Source organism: Meles meles, chromosome 21, assembly GCF_922984935.1.
Source record: "Meles meles chromosome 21, mMelMel3.1 paternal haplotype, whole genome shotgun sequence".
NCBI classification, from domain to species: domain Eukaryota; kingdom Metazoa; phylum Chordata; class Mammalia; order Carnivora; family Mustelidae; genus Meles; species Meles meles.
In genome coordinates this window covers 15,005,408-15,022,678 of record NC_060086.1, presented here as the reverse complement: position 1 = coordinate 15,022,678, position 17,271 = coordinate 15,005,408, and the positions used below count along the sequence as shown (strand labels likewise).

Genomic DNA, 17,271 nt, shown 5'->3' with positions numbered 1-17,271 from the left:
CTGTGGCCGCCCTGGTCAGCCAGGACCGGGCACTTGGAGGGTACCTGGGATGGAGATGCGGCAGCTTCTCAGAGCCCAGCTACTACGCAGACTGACAGTAAATGGTTCTGCTGCTGAGGGTCCCGGCCGACGCTCAGGTGCCGTGAGAGCCCGGGCAAAGTGAGCCATGCATGCCCCTGGGCCTCCCCCCAGAAGGGCAGTGACCTGTGTCTCTGGGGTGCTCAGGGCCTTCCGGCTGGATCCCCTTCCCCTCTGTCTCGCAGGCCTCAGTGGGGACTGGCCCCAGGGTGAGCGACACAGTGGCCGCAGTTCCTCAGGGCCCCTCTGCAAGCGCGCCGGTGCCCAGGGTTCTCCATGGGACCTGTGGGGTGACAGAGCCGCCGGGCAGGCCATCCTGCAGAGGGTGTGCGTGGTGGACATCAGCTCCAGTCATGGCCGGGAGGTGCATCAGTGACCAAGGCAGCTTTGAGACTGTTGGTTTTTAATAGATCAACAGCATTGCACCCAAGTGTATAGACAGGTGTACACATTCACAGCTCTCTGCGGTGTTTCCTTGGAAAACCCCAAGTACAGGGGCTGACCTTGTCTTCTCAGCTCCGCCCGCCGCACAGCCGCCCCGCCCTTCTCCCGAGCAGGCCTGGTTCTCTGGACCTGAGGCAGGGATGTCCCTTTGACCTGAGCCCCCGAGGCCACTGGCTCCTCAGAGCGAAGAGCGGGCAGGAAGACCACTGTTTGCATGAGGGGTGGGAGCTGCATCCTGGGAGTGTACAGGCCGCCGGCCCCACCTTCACCACCCCCTGGTGCTCGACTGGCTCCTGAGCTCCGAGTCTGCTCCCCGCAAGGGTGGTCCGGTCCCTGGGGAGCGCACCCCACAGACACCACACGCCAGGGCCAGCAACAGATTCAGTCACGTTACCAATCAGTCCAGTGCAAGAAAAAGAAAAGAATCCACGAGGCAGCCCATGACCGAACAAAGAAGAAAAGCTAAACAATCGAGCGTCCCAGCTGAGTTTTTCTCGACACGCTGTGGGAACAGAACCTAGCTGAGGAGACCCCTCCCACCGGGGGATGGCGATGCAGAGTGCCCCCCGCCACATGCCTAGCTGGTGTGGGAGCCGGAAGCTTCCTGACCATGCGGAGGATAGCCTGAAGTTCCCCAAGGAGACCATCATGCTCCCTCAGAAGGGCTCCAGAGGTCACCCTCGGTCCCAGCAAGAGCGAGCTTTCTAACGTCAGACACCTGACCTCGGGGACGTGGGGCTCTAGAGACCCTTGAAATACCACCCAAGCCAGAGGCTCTCCATGTCACCATCGGCAAGGGCTGATCTCACAAACAACGGGCCAGAGTCAGCTCCTGAGTGAGCTTTGTGCTGCAGAGGCCGGGCTGTGGAGCTGGGGTGCGCATGCAGCAAGGGCTCGCGGGCTCCCCGCTGCCCCTTCCTTGGGCCCTGGGGAGAGCCGGCACCCCTGCAAGTCTCAAAATTCCACCAGACTCCCTCCTGGGCATAGCAGCTCATGGGGACAGTGCCCCGGGGAGGTGGGGATGATGGCAGATGAGGGTCTGTGTGGAGAGGCACAGAAAGGAGTAGCCCGAGGACCCCAAGCCCAACTTGGGGCCCTGACATCTTCATGTCCCGTCACGGGGGTGGGGAGAGCCTTCCCTGCACAGGCCGGTCACGTCCCTCTCTTCCGGGAGGCACGGCCCCGGCGTGTCCAGCCTGACCTACTTACTGGGTGGAGGTCGGGGCACGTGGTGTCAGAGAAGATGTTGGCAGGCAGAAGAAGGTACTGCTGGGCAGCTCTAGACAGAGCAGCTCTTCCCAGCTCAAGGCCAACGGTAGCCAGGAAGCCGCCACCCGGAGCGTATGTTTGCCCGGCTCGCGGCTGTGTCCGGACAGACAGACACACATGTCTGTCCGGCTGACCCTGAAAACCAGCCCAGACATGAAGCAAAGGCTTCAGGATTCCTACACAAACAACCACATAGGCAGCAAAACCGTACCAAAGAGAAAAGCCCAAAAGAGTGCTGAGCTGTGGACTAGGTAGTTCTTGCCTAACGGGATAAATCACTTTCCAATTCTGGTTACTATGTCCTCTAGAATGCACCTCGTCCTCAAAACCCTGAGTTCCCCGGCAGAGCCTGCACCACGCGAGGGCCCAGGGCTGGGGCCTACGGTGCGGCGGTGGCCTTCCTCGTGGGCAGCGCAGGAGCCACGACAATCTCATCGGAGTCATCCGAGCTGCTGTCATCTGCGGGCGGAGGCTCCGTGGGCTGGGGCTGGGGCTGGGGTCGTGGTCCTGAGGGAGAGGGCGGCCCTGCAAGGAAGCAGAGGAGGCTGGCACCCCAGCGGCTCGGGGTGGGACAGACCTTCAGAACTGTGTCTCAGCCGCCACAGAGCCGCCTCAGCTGCCAAGCCCAGCTCTGAACCTGCGGGCCATCTCCAGAAGGCCAACGCCTGCAACAGGGGAGCGAGGGGCGTGGGCGGTGCTCAGACTCGGGCCGGGGTGGGGCTGTGACCTGAGGGCAGCCGGGGCCGCCGGCCACCAGAATGGGTCAGAGCCACCTTCCTCAAGACTCAGGCTTCCAGGCGGGGGAGGCAGGTAGGACCAGGGGATGCCCAGGGAACGCCATGAGCTTCCCAACGGACAACCCCACACCCCGCTTTCTTCAGCAGAGCTGATTCCCCAGTCCTCCTCAGTCCACCTGCTGACCACCTGCACCCTCCGTGTGGGCTTGGTGGTGAGGGAGGGAGGGAGGGGAGGGGAGGCAGGGGGCGCCTAGCCACAGGAAAGGCCGCACTCAGACTGCCTGGGGACATGGCAGTCATAGGGCCACCGGGCGCCGACTGCGCTAAGGAGGGCGGGACACAACACAGCTGCTGGCAGTCATGGGACTGGTCAGCTGTCCTCTGGGACTTCCGAGGGAACTATTAAACGAGAGCCTCAGGACACTAAAACACCTGTTTTCAAGCTTATCTTCAGTTTTTTCCTCTACAAACACTGGCATGGTTGGAACACACAAGGGCTGGTCCCACTTGCCCTGCAGGCCGCCCTGGGGGCAACCAAGAGCAGTGAGTTCCCATGGGGCTCTGGGCAGGGGGGTGCGGCTGCCCCTTGAAGACGACACATGCTCAGCAGGAGGAAGAGGTTGCCTATGCGATGACAGTCACCAGACGTGGGGCTGGGCGAAATCAGCATGACGCTGGTTTCTGCAGGACAACGTGAGCTTTGGGGAGCCCGGAGGTTCTAGATGACAGCCCCTCAGGCTCTGCAGGCTCTGCTCACCTGCGCGTCCTCCCTGCACACCTGCGTGTCCTCCCTGCACACCTGCACGTCCTCCCTGCACACCTGCGCGTCCTCCCTGCACACCTGCGCGTCCTCCCTGCACACCTGCGTGTCCTCCCTGCACACCTGCGCGTCCTCCCTGCACACCTGTGCGTCCTCTCTGCTCACCTGCGCGTCCTCCCTGCACACCTGCACGTCCTCCCTGCACATCTGCACGTCCTCCCTGCACACCTGTGTCCCGCCTGCTCCCCCCGGAGCTGCTCACATTTGCTCCTTGAACTTTATACATGGAGCTTGTGAAGCAAACACCAATGTGACAGGTCGCAAGCTCTGACAAGCTAGACAGGGAGTGGGGACCTTCAGGTCAGACAGGGCATCGAACTCTCAGCTTGTGCAGGAGATCCTCCAGACCCAGCCCCAGAAGGGACGGGCTGGCCAGGCCCCCCACCCCCAACCACAGCCTCCCCCACTCACCAGAGCAGGGCGGCAGGGCTGCTGGCTTCCCTGGCCCCCACGGCCCTGGTGCCTCGTCCTCGGCTGCCGGCCCCTCCACCATCTCCCTGCTGCTCATGTCGCTGTCCTCCTGACCTGAAACAACATGCACATTCCAGGCGCCCGCCCTGCACGGAGCTGGCAGCAGACGCGGACAGGGCCCGCCACCTCCACCTGTCTCTCTACCCCAGAAACCTACTTCCTTGTAGTTTGTCCTGAAATGAAGCACCCTCCCCACCAGCACCTGTCCTTCCTGGACTCCATCTGTGCAACCGAGAAGCTCGGGACATAACAGACCTCCCCATGAGCAGTGCATGGTGACCGCATGGCACCCTAACACATGAGACCTCAAGATGTGTTTCTGGGTCCAAGGGCAGCATCAAAGCTCACAACACGACATCCCTGCTCGTCTGCAGCAGCGGTACCGAGAGTGCGAGCGAGCAGCGTGGAGGGAGGTTCCCAGCCAGCGTGAGGGGCTGTCGGACTGGCGGGGGCCCAAGAAATGCTCTGGTAGCCTCGGGCGGGCCTCTGCCTCGCTTAGGAGGACCCAGAGCCCTGCCCGGGACCCCACATCAGGCGCCGGGCAGAGCGGGGACTGGGCCTCGCAGCTGGGGTGCGGCACCCCTGCCAGGTCCGGAGGTGGAAAAGCAAATACCAACAAAGGTTCACTCAAAACCAACACACAGGAAAAGCACTGGCCCAAGGGAAGGAAAGCACACAGCTGCAGTAGAGCCAAGAACAAAAGCCAGAGACATACAAGCCACACCAACTGTGTGGCCCGTAGCTTCTTGGACGCCACCATGACTGGCCCCCGAGCTGCCTCCCATGGGCTCGCCTTTCCCCGCAGCCCAAGGGATGAGGGACGAAGTCATGTGGGGGAGGCTCGGTGGAGGCATCTCCCCGCCGCTGGCCTCGCTCCATGGATGGGGGTCAGGCCCCCACGCGTGCCCGCACACCCCAGGGCAGCGGCCACTCCTTGCTCAGAGCTCAGAGGGCCCCAGCCGTCTGTCGTGTGGAAATTCAAAATGAAATGAAATTACCAGGAGAAGCAGGGCAGGGCGCAGCCGGCAGCTGACGGGCGCTGGCCAGAGCGGGACTCCTCCTAGAAGCCGCTGCAGCGGTTCTCTGGCTGGAGGCACTAGAAAAAAGAGAGAGACTGGCCGCTTGGACTTCACAGACTGCCCCCGTAGCCTGGGGACCTGGCGGGACTCACGGAGGCGCTGGAGGGCCGCAGAGCCGGCACAGGTGGGCTGTAAGGGACACGGGGGTGCCCTCTATCAGACTCGCGGGCACACACCAAGGTCAGACCTCAGATGCTTTCCTCTCCCAGTCTCTCATGCCCACTGCCATCTCCGTGGACATGGCCACCGGCTGTGCGGCTCTCCCTGGTCTGGCCAGGGCTGGTGGCACTGGGAGGGACCCTGACCTCTGCCGTGCCCCGGCCATCCCAGCTCATCCAGAACCGGGACCATGAGAGTCTGCCTGCACCGCTCTCCTCTGGCAGAGAGGAAGCAGAGACTGAAAAGTGATGTGTGGACTGGGGAACAGGGGAAGCCTGAGCCGCCTGCCCTCACACCACCCCTCTACCCCCAGAGACACTCCCCTCGCCTCGCTGCAGACCCCACTCTGGCTGAGTCGACCTGGATGGGGTCAGTCTCTGCGGCCGTGGCCCCAGCAGGTGAGAGCGAGGGTGAGCTGCTGTGCGAGGGGCCTGACAACACCCATGTCCCCCTGAATGCTGGGGTCGCATCACTTTTTTTTTTTTTCAAAGGGCGGTGTGTTAGGACAAGCGAGCCACCCTATAGACGGTGGGGACCAGAACCACACGGTGTGTAAGCCCTTCTGCCGGTTTTCCGCCGGCATGAGGAACCGTTCCAGGAAGGCCCCTCGGAGGGCCAGAACTGGCGGGCTACCCCACCTGCACGTGCGGGAGGGACTCTGCGCGGGCATTTGTGCTTGGTGACTCGCCAAGGTCCTGGCTGCCATACCCTGTGCGGCTGCGCTATGGGCTGCCCTTGTCATCAGGCACCTTCCTGCACCGCGTCCCAGTGACACAGGACAGTGGTGGCCTGCCAGTTGGGATTTACCTGTGCCTGACACGTGCCAGATGCGCCCGGAGGACAGACTGGATGGTGGTAATGGCCTCTTCCTGCCCTGGGTCATCCTCGGCCTGGACGGCGGGGCTTGGAACATGTGGTGGCAGAGGGTCCTGCGGTGACACGACAGTGGGGAAGAGAGCCATTTGGGAGCCTCTGCCTGCCTCCCGGGTGTGGCAGGGCCCCCGCCCGGCCCCCAGAGAGTCAGGTGGATGCAGCCCCATTCCAGGGAGCCTCCTGATGCTCAGACTCTAAGAGATTCTTAAAACGAGTGTCTGGCCATTTTTGCAGAGGAGGGACGGATCTAGAAAATGCTTATCTTAATGCTTCCATCTTTACTGGGAACTGGGCATGCTGCCTAGTGCGTGAGCACCTCCAAGTAATGTGGCCCCCGGAGTTAAATCCATCTGGTACCTGCACCACGGGCTCCTCCGCCAGGCCCCACGTGGTCCCCACGACAGCAAGGCACCAGGGAGGACAGGCACACTGCGATGCTGTGCTGCCCCAGCTGATGGGGCACGAGATGGGACACGGAGAGAGGGCAGGTAGCGCCCCCGCTGTGTCTGGCCCCCCAGGGTTACCTGGCTGGGCGAGCTGGGAGGGCCGGGGGATTCTGAAGCATGCGCCTGGCTCGACAGTAGCTTCACCCGCGCTAGGTGTCCCCTGAAAGCTGCCTGGAGCACTGTAGCCGCCTGGCGGGAATGAGGGAGGGAGGAAAGAGAGGTTAACTCCCCTGGAAGACGGCAGGTGCAGAGCACGGGGTCCTGAGGGAAAAGCTCTACCAGCGGAGAAAACAACGTCTCTCACTGGCGCCCGGCCCCTGTGCCACCCGCCAGCGCCTCCTGCAGGAACGTCCACCCCCACCACCCGCGCCTGTGCAGACTGAGGCACCGGCGTCCCCTCCCACGGTAAACCGAGTCCTCTGTTAAATGCTGTTCCGTTTAATGGCCAGTGTTCGTCTGTATTTTACATGCAGGTGTGTTTCCATGCTGGGCAGTCAATCCCGTGCCACGTGCTTTCCATACATGTCTTCCAAAACCAAGCGGGGCAGACGTGGTTGCAGACTGTTGCCAAGGAACAGCTACCCTCTGACCTTAATTGTAAGTGGTTTCTATTTGGATGCTCTGTTAAGTCCTGAGATCAGTGTTCTGGACTTTGGGGGCAGCCCTGGCTGGACATGTCACAGCGTGACAGAGGGGTCGAGCTTTTTTCGCATCTCAGGGGAGTGCCACGTGAGCACATGGGTGCCTGATGCGTCATGTGTCCAGAGGGCATGACCTTCCAAAGTCACGGTCACTAGGAGGAACACCATCACTTTGTTGTTACGGGAAGCAAGGTGAAGGAGATGTTCTGAACGCGGGGTTCAGAAAGTGGCCCAACAAAGTGTGGGGAGAGAACCCTCGTTTGGGCAAATTCGAACAATCAGGTACATGTGTAGACAGACCCAGGGGTCTCCCTACACACAGACAACCTGGGGCAAGGGCTCGCTATAGGCGACACAGGCTGGGACGATGGCTGCTGACGTCATAGCCACCAGAATCTGGCAGAAGCCCAGCCCAGCCGCAGCCCCACAGAGGGGTCCTGCCATCGCCTTGCCTGGGGAGGTGAGGACACGCAGGCCTGGGGGGGGGGCCCGGGGGACCAGCAGCAGAACACGACAGTGCATGCCAGCTGGCTGGCTGGCTGGGAAAGACGCTACACGGTCCTTCGAGGAGTCCCCAGCTCACCCACTCACCCACTCATCCCACAAATATTTGCTGAATGCTGGCCATGTGGCAGGCACCATCTAGGAACCGTGGATACAGCAGTTTAAGAACAGAAGTGGGACTTACATAAATTGCAACAGGAGATAAGCAATTTAAAACAAGCAAAATATCGGGGCGCCTGGGTGGCTCAGTGGATTAAGCCGCTGCCTTCGGCTTAGGTCATGATCTCAGGGTCCTGGGATCGAGCCCCGCATCGGGCTCTCTGCTCCGCAGGGAGCCTGCTTCCTCCTCTCTCTGCCTGCCTCTCTACCTACTTGTGATCTCTCTCTCTGTCAAATAAATAAATAAAATCTTTAAAAAAAAAAACAAGCAAAATATCAAAATGTCAAGGACGGATAAAAGCTACAAAGAGAAATAAAGCAGGACCCAGGGCTGGAGTGATGGCTGGCACAGGGTATTCAGAGAGAGGGTCTCTGAGGACGCAACATTTCCTGTGTAAAGTGGAAGGGACGGGACCAGGCATGCAGGTGTCTGGAGGAAGAGCCATCTAGGCAGAGAGAGCAGCCAGTACAAAGGCCCTGTGGCAGGAATAAGCTTGGTATTTCCAAGAAGTCCCAAAGAAGCCTCCAGACTGGCTTAGAGGAGAATGAGCAGGGCTGAGGGGTGGGGGTGGGCAGCCAGGGTGTGTGGCATGGAGGGTCTTTAGGCAACACTTCGGCTCTTGTTCCAAGTCTGGGAGTGAGTCATGAGCAGTGGTGGGTGTTACTTAACATTGAAAACATGCCACGCTGGAGGCTGCCTGGGGAACAGGCTGAGGGAGGGCACGGCAGCACGGCAAGGGGCCTTGTGGGTCCCCGTGCAGTCCAGATGGCTGGAGACTTTGTCGGGTCCCAGCACCCATCACGTGTTCTGCTGCTCACCAGACCTGCTCTCCTCCCAGGCAAGCCGCACTCCTGCGCACACTGTCTTCTGCCGGCAGCCCTTCCCTCTTACCCTGGGAGCCCGCACGTCCCCCAGACCCGGGGCCAGGCCTTCCCGCGAGCCCTAACACATGCCTCACCATCCTGGCCTGCAGGGACCTGTCTCCACACCTTTCTGAGTCCCAAGGGCCCAGCGGGTCACTGGACCCAAACTGATGACTGAGAAATGTGTGTTGAAAAATCACTGAGTGATCGAATGACTCCGAACACGGGAAGTTATCCAAACAGTCATCGGGTGCTAGAATCACCCGGTCTGATGGGTTTCGTGAAAACAAGGCACCGACACATCCCACCGTGACCTCGCTCTAGTGCAAGAATATGTGTTGGGGGGGCGCCTGGGTGGCTCGGTGGGTTAAAGCCGCTGCCTTCGGCTCAGGTCATGATCTCAGCGTCCTGGGATCGAGTCCCGCATGGGGCTCTCTGCTCAGCGGGGAGCCTGCTTCCCCTCCTCTCTGCCTGCCTCTCTGCCTACTTGTGATCTCTGTCAAATAAATAAATAAAATCTTTTTTAAAAAAAGGAATACATATTGGAAACAGGTGAAAAACCTCACTTACCTCAGTCAGAACAGCCTTTTTTTTCTGAAATAAAGAGATAGATTATGAATTAACACGAGGATGAATTTTTCACAATACGGCATTCGTGTTCTCATCCTGGCCCTGCCACTGTCTCCACAGATGGAAAGCAGAGCCGGGGTACCTGGGCACACCCCTCACTGAGAGTCTGTGGAGGGCTCTGGGGTCCCTGTCCTCCCCTGCCTGGCAGACAGTGCGGCGGGAGCCAGCAGCTATAACCAGATGGCCAGGCTTCTCCGGGCGAGCCACAGTTAAAGACAAGCCTCGTTGCTGGCACCCATGGCTCTCAGCCAACCCGAGGCAGCTCTCCAGGAGACACGACCCACGAGTACCACCGTGGGCACTTGTCTTCAGCCCCACGTGAAGAAGCCCCTTCCCCCAGCCGGAGCTGTCCTGACATGGGGGTCCACTCTAGATGGTCACACAGTGGCTGAGCCCCCGCCAGCTGGAGAAGCTACGAAGGGGACCCCCACCCTTCACAGGTCAGGTCACTGGCTCCCAAATCTGACCCATCATCAGAAACACCCAGGGACTGGAGAAAACAAGATTCACACCCACGGCTGAACAGTGAAGCCTGAGTCCTTCTGGTGTGGAAACCTCAAGATGATGCACGTGTCATGGGGGACAAGGGCCATAGTCCCTGAAACATACACCCTCCAACTCCACGTCAATGTCGATCAGAATGCATTGCCCCCCGCCTTTATAGAAGAGAGTATGTCCCTCGACAGATTAAGGAAACGCGGAGTATGAGGACCAGCAGGATGTACAATGAATGAATGAATGAATGAATGAATGAATGAATGAGTGGCCGAACATTTAATCACAGTAACAATCAAGACCGGCAAAGACCGCGCAGACGAGGACGGTGCCAGCGAGGATGGGGGTGCGCTGCAGGATGAGGAAGTCCAACGGGAAGCCTGGAAAGAGTGTAAGTGCAGGAGTGGAAATGTGCCGTGACTTGAGAGAGAAGGAAAAGCCATGTTGCCCACGGAAATGGACCCTGAGTGGAGGAGGCATGTTGGACTGCGGCCGGTCTCTGGCCCTGTTGAGGGCAGCCTGCGGCTCGCCTCAAAGCACTGGCCGGGAGGGCTCAGGCGGGTCCTGGGCTTCCTCCTCACAGCCACAGACACCCCTGTACCCCGAGGCAAGTTTGAGACATGCAGACCAAGAGGACCCTGGACTGAGGTCCCAGGACCCCCAGGTCCAAACAAGTGGCCTTTCAAATGCTTTATTCTCAGATGTAGGTATGTGCATTTGATTTTCCTGAGTTGTTTTAACGTAGAACCCTGAAGGAAGGACTCAACTCGTGAGTCAAGAAGGCAGCTGTGCCCAGCTCCGGGAGGGGCCCGCAGTGGGAGCCGGTGCAGGTGGCTAGGCCTGCCTGGGGGGTGGGGAGCAGTCAGCTAGGGCACTGCGCTTAGAGCACTGCACATTTTGTCTTTTTAAAATTAATTAATTAGGACGCCTGGGCGGCTCAGTTGGTTAAGCGTCTGCCTTCGGCTCAGGTCATGATCTCAGGGTCCTGGGGTTGAGCCCCACATCGGGCTCCCTACTTAGTGGGAAGCCTGCTTCTCCCTCTCCCTCTGTCTGCTGCTCTTTCTCTCTCTGTCAGGTAAATAAGTAAAATCTTTAAAATAAAATAATTTAATTAGAGAGCTTTTTAACTCCTTAATTTGAGAGAGAGAGCATGAGCAAGCGGAAGGGCAGAGGAAGAGGGAGAGAATGACAAGCAGGCTCCCTGCTGAGTGAGGAGCCTGAAGGCGGGGCTCGATCCCAGGACCCTGAGATCATGCTCTGAGCTGAAATCAAGAGTCAGCCGCTCAGCCAACTGAGCCATCCTTAATTTGTCTTAATGAAGCAAAGGCCCGATGGGGCAAAGGGTGAAAGGTGAGGGGAAAGCTGCACAGATAGTCAAGTGGCTCAGAAGCGGCGAGCACCACCCAGGTCTGGGCTGAGGAGGACGGAGAGCTTGGGAGACCCTCTCGTGCAAAAAATAAGGGTGTGCCAGCAAGACCAAAGGCACCAGAGCCACGCCCGAGTGCTCCCACAGATCAAGTGTGCGACACGATGAACGTGAAGAGAAAAATGACACATTGATCTTAAAAGCAGCAGTGCTCCCTCCCCTGAGAGAGAGCAGGGACAGAAGCCCACGGGCCCCCCATCCCTGGCTCGGAAATCAGCGCTCACTTAGTACTTGAAGGAAAACAGCGAAGCTTTCAGCCTGCCTTTTTGGAAGACCCTGGAGCTGCGCCCCGCTGACCAGCCGATGAGGAAAACCGGTTTACAGAAGAGTGCCAGCCACTAAGTAGTGGGGGGATCTGAAGTCACCCCACAACCGTGTGAAAGATGGGCTGAGCTACGCAGTGTGAAGGGTGTAGAGCCACCGGCACAGGGTGGGGACCAGGGCTCACGGAGGTCACTCTCCCAACAGATGGATGGGCTCACTGTCGAGGGCAAGGTGTTTCCTGAGAACAGCAACATTGCCCAGCACCCACAGTCACACACACGGGCGGGACTACCTAGCCTCACCTGGGCCTGGAGGGGGACAGTGCACCTAGTACCACCCACAGGAGCGTGCTCTGGCCAAACACGCCTCACCGGACCCGAGGCAAGCCTGTATGCCTGAAGTGCCATGTACGGGAAGTAAAGGGGACAGAGGAACAAGCTAAGGGCCACCCCAAGGACACAATCGGACAGAGGCGGGATGCGGGACGTCCTGCAGGAGACCGGCCTATGCTCTTCGAGAAGAACATGACTTTAAAGAGAAAAGAAGACGGGGGCTGACAAAGCACACTGCACAGGTTTACACAACCAAAGAGGAAGCTTTCACTGGATGCAGGTCAAGATCCAACCTTGACTGGATCTGGGGTTGAAAAAGACAGCCGAGCGGCATCCCGGGGCACGGGGACAGATGGGACCGTGAAGCAGACACCAGAGGACTGAGAGAACTTTTGGCACGTTTCAGGGCGTCTGATGGTGCGACATGTGGTCAGTGAGACGCCCTCATGCTTAGAAGACGCTGAAGGTTCACAGTATCTAAGACTCTCACACGGTTGTGCAAAGAGACGATCCCCATAGAAAAGAAACACGGCTGCGTGTTAACTACTGTCGAGTCGGGGTGGGGGCAAGCATTTGTGCTGGACCTTCATGAATTCGTGGAGTTCTTTCAGCTATTCTAAGTGTTCTGTACATTCTCATAATAAAAGGTGGGAAGAAACCGCAGTTGGAGAAACTCTACAGACAAAACCGGAACTAAGATCGTATGATATTCAGGCCTGTAGAGGACTCTAGAGTTTCTGTTGGTTCAGCTGGAGAGAAAGGGGCCCTGCTGTGTTTTGCAGAACTGGGAGCTCTTTCCGAGCATGCAGCTCATTCAAGGAGATCACCAGCCTTACCCTGGGAGCTCAGGAGAGGGGCCCCATTCCTACCTCGACGAGACAGCATGGGGGTTCCCCCAGGCTTCTCGCCCATCCCTCCACTTCCCCATCCCCTCATCCCCCCACTTCCCCCACCCTGGGCTCCTCTCTCATCCCTGCACTTTCCCACCTCCCATCGGCCCACTTGCCCCCGAGCACAAAGTCACTCAGCACAGATCCACAGCTACTTGTTTCCTGGGGCCTGAGACGCACATGCTCGGCTTGGTGGGTGGTCTTCCCGTCCCCTAACCTCCAGGTGCTGTCCTCTGAGGAGCAGCCACTCAAGGCAGGTTTGTCATAGTCCCAGTAAAATGGACCACAGCTCGAGCTGCTGCCCCCTAGACAACCCCAGAAGAGGGGCGACTCTGGGGGTTTGAATTTTTGGTTGTTTCTGCAATGGATGCATCTGCCTGGGGACCCTGTGCTCGGGCCGGACACGGGGCAGTGATTCCAGAGCGGGTCTCCCTGGAAGCCCGCCACCCGGCTGCTGCGTTCACCTGGTCCATGGGCCAACAGAGGCTTCCGGACGAGACACTGCCATTTTCCACTGGCCAATGACCCCCGCCCTCAACCCCGAGGAAGAGCTGAAACGGAAACCTCCCCTTCCTTCCTGCAAGACCGAGTCCTTCCATGGCAGGTCCGGGTGCTGGTCTGTCCCTCAGCCCCCATGTCATCTCTCCGGCCGCGTCTAGTCCATCCCGCATTTCCACTCACGCCCGTGGCGCCAAGCCCGCAGCCCACACAGCACAGGGACGGCCTCCACGGTCTCTCACCTGGCGTCGGTACACCTTCCACTGGGTCTGCAGGATCCTGGCTGCCGTGTCTCTTCGCCCCTCGGAGCAGCTGGAGGGGGGCCAGGAGCGCTCCTCACTTGTATCCGGCTCCCAGTCCTGCTGAGAGGGCCTGCTGGTGGGAAGGGAAGGCCGGGGTTCTTCTGGGGTCTGCAGAAATTCAAGGTGTAAAGGATGGTTAAGCAGGCAGGGAAGATGGGGAACGGGTCAGGCGGCAGGATGTCGGCGGAATACGAGCAGAGCTTGTCAGGCTAGACTCTATAATGCGGAGGAGAAATCTGTCGGTTCAGCACACACTGTACGACTAACAACATCCGCGTACAAACAACGTACAGCTAATAAACAACTGAAGGTCGGTTTCACCCCCCTCCCAGACCCGGTGTGGCGGCGCTCCCCTGGGAGGACAGCACAGTGACACCACCTGTGGGTTGTGGCCCCTTACTCGCTCTGACGTACTTCCCGAGCTCAGGGACACGTGCGTGTCATTGCAGGGTCTACCTGCTTTTCGGGGGTCCTGTGTTCGGGCTTTCTTTTAGTCTGAGACCCTGACAGAAACAGGACCTCTGTGATGAAAGGCATTAGATTTCTAGCTGGGTTTGCCCAGTAAAAAGAAGCAAGAATTGCTATTTTGACCATTGAAATAACCCCGATTTCTACGATATTCGAGGGCCCAAATTTATTATCTTCAGGGACATTTCTCGATAACAATCAGCACACCAGACTGTCCTCCTCACCACTGGGGACACACGTAGAGAGGAGACTGCCCTTCAGAAGACCAAAAATGGGGGCGCCTGGGTGGCTCAGTGGGTTAAGCCTCTGCCTTCGGCTCAGGTCATGATCCCAGCATCCTGGGATCGAGTCCCGTATTGGGCTCTCTGCTCAGCGGGGAGCCTGCTTTTCCCCTCTCTCTCTGCCTGCCTCTCTGCCTACTTGTGATCTCTCTCTGTCAAGTAACTAAATAAAATCTTAAAAAAAGACCAAAAATGTTAAAAACTGTGAAACTGTCCTGGGTCTGAGGCATCTGGGCCCCCCCAAGCGGATCAGTCACTGTCACCAGTCCCTTCTGGGGCACCAGGTACTTCCAGCTGAGATCCCCGGCATCCAAGCGGAGAGGCCCATAACACACCCCCACATCACTGCTTCTCTGCAGCGACATGAGACCCGTCACCACCTGGTCCATCCCAGTGTAAGCAAGACAGTCACAGCAGTCACCCAAGATAAAGGAACATGCACTCAGAAACTCTTGGCAAACAGCTAAAAGAATGTTAACCTTTGACAGACATAGAAACTCCTCAAGGCGACTGTTAGAAACTGCCCCCATCGTCACCCCGTTTAAACCTACGACTAATGACTCACATCCCAGCGCTGAGAACTGAATCCCGCATTTGGAAATGCTTCTCCAGCAGGAAAACACCCAAAGCCTGTTACAATGACATGTGTGCCTGTAGAAAATTCCAACAATGCCAGAAGTAAAACAGTTCCCGGATGCCACCGCACAGAAGCAGCCGCACTTTGGTAATCTCTTCGGACGTTTTTCCAGGTGTAAGTTTTGTCTAACATCAGGGGATCAGCGCTATGACCTTCTCTGGAGGACAGGGTCACAGGCGGTTTTCGGAGTCAGCAGGCAGAGAACCCGATCTCCCCTGGCGGTGGCTGGACAGTGTCCCCACCCCGTCCCGCTGTCCCACCAGCAGATGCACCGCTCACCCACGCGTCTCCTGTCCATGGTGTCCGCATCACAACCTCGGGGCTGCACCTAACGTCCTTGTTCCTATAGCTGTGTGGACAGCACGGCTCCCTCCCTCGGCCCAGTCTGTGAATGAACAGTGGGGTCCGAGACCGGCTCCTGCCGTATGTGGGGACACCAAACCTCCGGGTTGGATACGATGTCCCAGTGAGTACTGAGTGTAACTCCAATGCCAGGCAAACGTGAAGGCCCGGTTGGGGACTCAGACACAGTGATTAAGGATGTCATCCCTCGAGGAAAAGAATGTTCATCGGGGCTTCCTTTCGACGCGGCCACAGGGCCTCACACTGAGTTAGTGGAGGATCGAGATCTCGAGTTGGTGGAATTAGCAGGGACAGCGGCACACTTGTGGTTAGGGGCTTGGAGAAACAGGCCTGGGCCTCAGGGCCTCCATGACCTCCTGGAGGTCAGCGCGAGGGGCTCGCAGCTGGGGCCACCTTCCTGATGGCGGCTGCACGTCAGTCCCTGGGGTGGACACTGGGCTACCATGACTCCATCTCTGGAGCACACTGAAGAGACAATAGAGGAAACTTCCTTTCCTTCCCACGTGACTGTCTGCGGGAACCCCCAGCGGGCCTCCCTGCAGAGGATGGGGTCTTCGAGAACCAGAGAAATTAAGATAAGCAGAAGAATCTCCATTGACTTCTGTCGGGTGCCTCCCCAGGGGTCAGGATCACAGACAAGTCACAGGTGGGCAAGCGCTGCTGTTTCAGAGCCCGGGAGCACCTGCGTGGGAAGCAAGGGGGCCCCACCGGCGACACGTAAGCTTGGCTCTGCCGCACGCGTGGCATCCCTGGCCTCCTGGCTGCCCAGCGCCGACAGCAGGTGTGGACCTGTAGGGGAGCATGGGGTCCCCTGGAGAGTAATGGTCACGCAGAGTGGCTCACTTCAGGATGTGGGATGTTCACCAAAGCACTGGAAAAACCAGCACAGAAAAGCATCCCACGGAGAACACAACAGTATGCTTTACTGAGCAGCAGAAACAGTTCCCAGAGGGATCGGGAAGAACTCACAGCGTCTGTCCCTCACACTTGGCCAGCCAGTACCAAGGCTGCACTGGAAACTGGGGGGTGGAGGGGGCTCCTGCCATCACATGCCATGCCCCTGCCTTCCCTAGCCCCCCGGGGAAGCTGCGGCCCATCTCGATTTGCAGCCAGAGCCGCGCTCATCATCTTCTCCAGATCCTGACTTCCAGCTCTTTCCCGGTTTCGAAGCACACGGTGTCCTGCAGTCAAAGGGCCTCCCAGTGGAGACTCCAGTCAGTAAGCCTGAGAAGCCGGCCCGAATTCCAGCAACCGCCCTCAGCAGAGACTCGGCCCCAGTGACCGTCTCCATCAGGTCACTGGCTATAAAACAAGAAGTCGCCTTCCGAAGCAACAGAACTCCTTGGCTGAAGCGTGCACCAGGCGAGGCCCTGTCCTGGTGGGCCCCCTGGTATTACCACGTCTGCAGCAGACAGACAGACAGAGGCTCGTGGAAAGGGACCGCAGACAGGCCGCCATGTGTCCTCTACCATCTCGCACACTAACCAGCTCGGCGCCAGCTACCCATGGGGGCGTCCTCTGGGGAAACAGGGCAGCCCCAGGACTGTAATACTTCTGTTGTTTGTGTGAACAGATTACTCCCGCCATCTGAGAAAACTCGTCAACTGGAGAAAAGGATTAACACAGAGCCACCAGACGTCCAAGTGCAAGCGGCACGGGGCCCACAGGCACCAGAGGGCTTGAGAGTGGTGCCAGCTAAGCCCCTCATGGCCACACAGGTCACCTCAGCTGCAGCTGCCTCCACGAGGGGACTGGGATAGGACGGTCATTGACCGCCTTGAACCCGTCATTTGCCACACACTCGTTCAACACCTGGATGAGTGCACAGCTCAGTGGCAGGCACGGGGTCCCCCGCAAAGACACCCCGCTATAGCGAGCGCCCTCCCCAGGGCGTGTCAACATCATAGTTTGAAACTTCCATGAAACACACGGGGCGGGGGGGGGGGGCAGGAGGTCCTCGCTCAGCGTCACTCCTTCTCACCCATGAACGGACACCCCCTTGTCGGACAATTAGACCTCCTGCTTATGTCAGGTTTGGGGAAGATGTTCACTCGGCTTCACTATCCAAGACTCAAACCCTCATTCAAAACTCACTTAACTGACAACAGGTGGGTTCAGAACCCCGGATTCAACACACACCA

At 58.7% G+C, this 17,271-nt stretch overlaps 1 protein-coding gene across 6 annotated transcripts in view; it reads right to left on the bottom strand.

Moving 5' to 3' along the window:
• Positions 1–390: 390 nt before the first annotated feature.
• The window catches only part of IQCE (IQ motif containing E), a 46,776-nt gene continuing 29,895 nt past the window's right edge, over positions 391–17,271 (bottom strand). For 4 of the 6 annotated variants that reach the window (XM_045993038.1, XM_045993041.1, XM_045993043.1 and 1 more), the window contains 7 exons: positions 13,322–13,489; positions 9,115–9,138; positions 6,455–6,565; positions 5,865–5,986; positions 4,818–4,933; positions 3,760–3,873; positions 391–2,316 (listed from right to left, as the gene is read on the bottom strand). In XM_045993038.1, the coding sequence (XP_045848994.1) occupies positions 2,171–2,316; positions 3,760–3,873; positions 4,818–4,933; positions 5,865–5,986; positions 6,455–6,565; positions 9,115–9,138; positions 13,322–13,489 (801 nt within the window). In that variant the 3' untranslated portion in view covers positions 391–2,170. Of the gene's footprint in view, positions 2,317–3,759; positions 3,874–4,817; positions 5,028–5,864; positions 5,987–6,454; positions 6,566–9,114; positions 9,139–13,321; positions 13,490–17,271 lie in introns of those variants that run through there. The other 2 variants (XM_045993040.1, XM_045993042.1) reach the window with 2 other exon arrangements.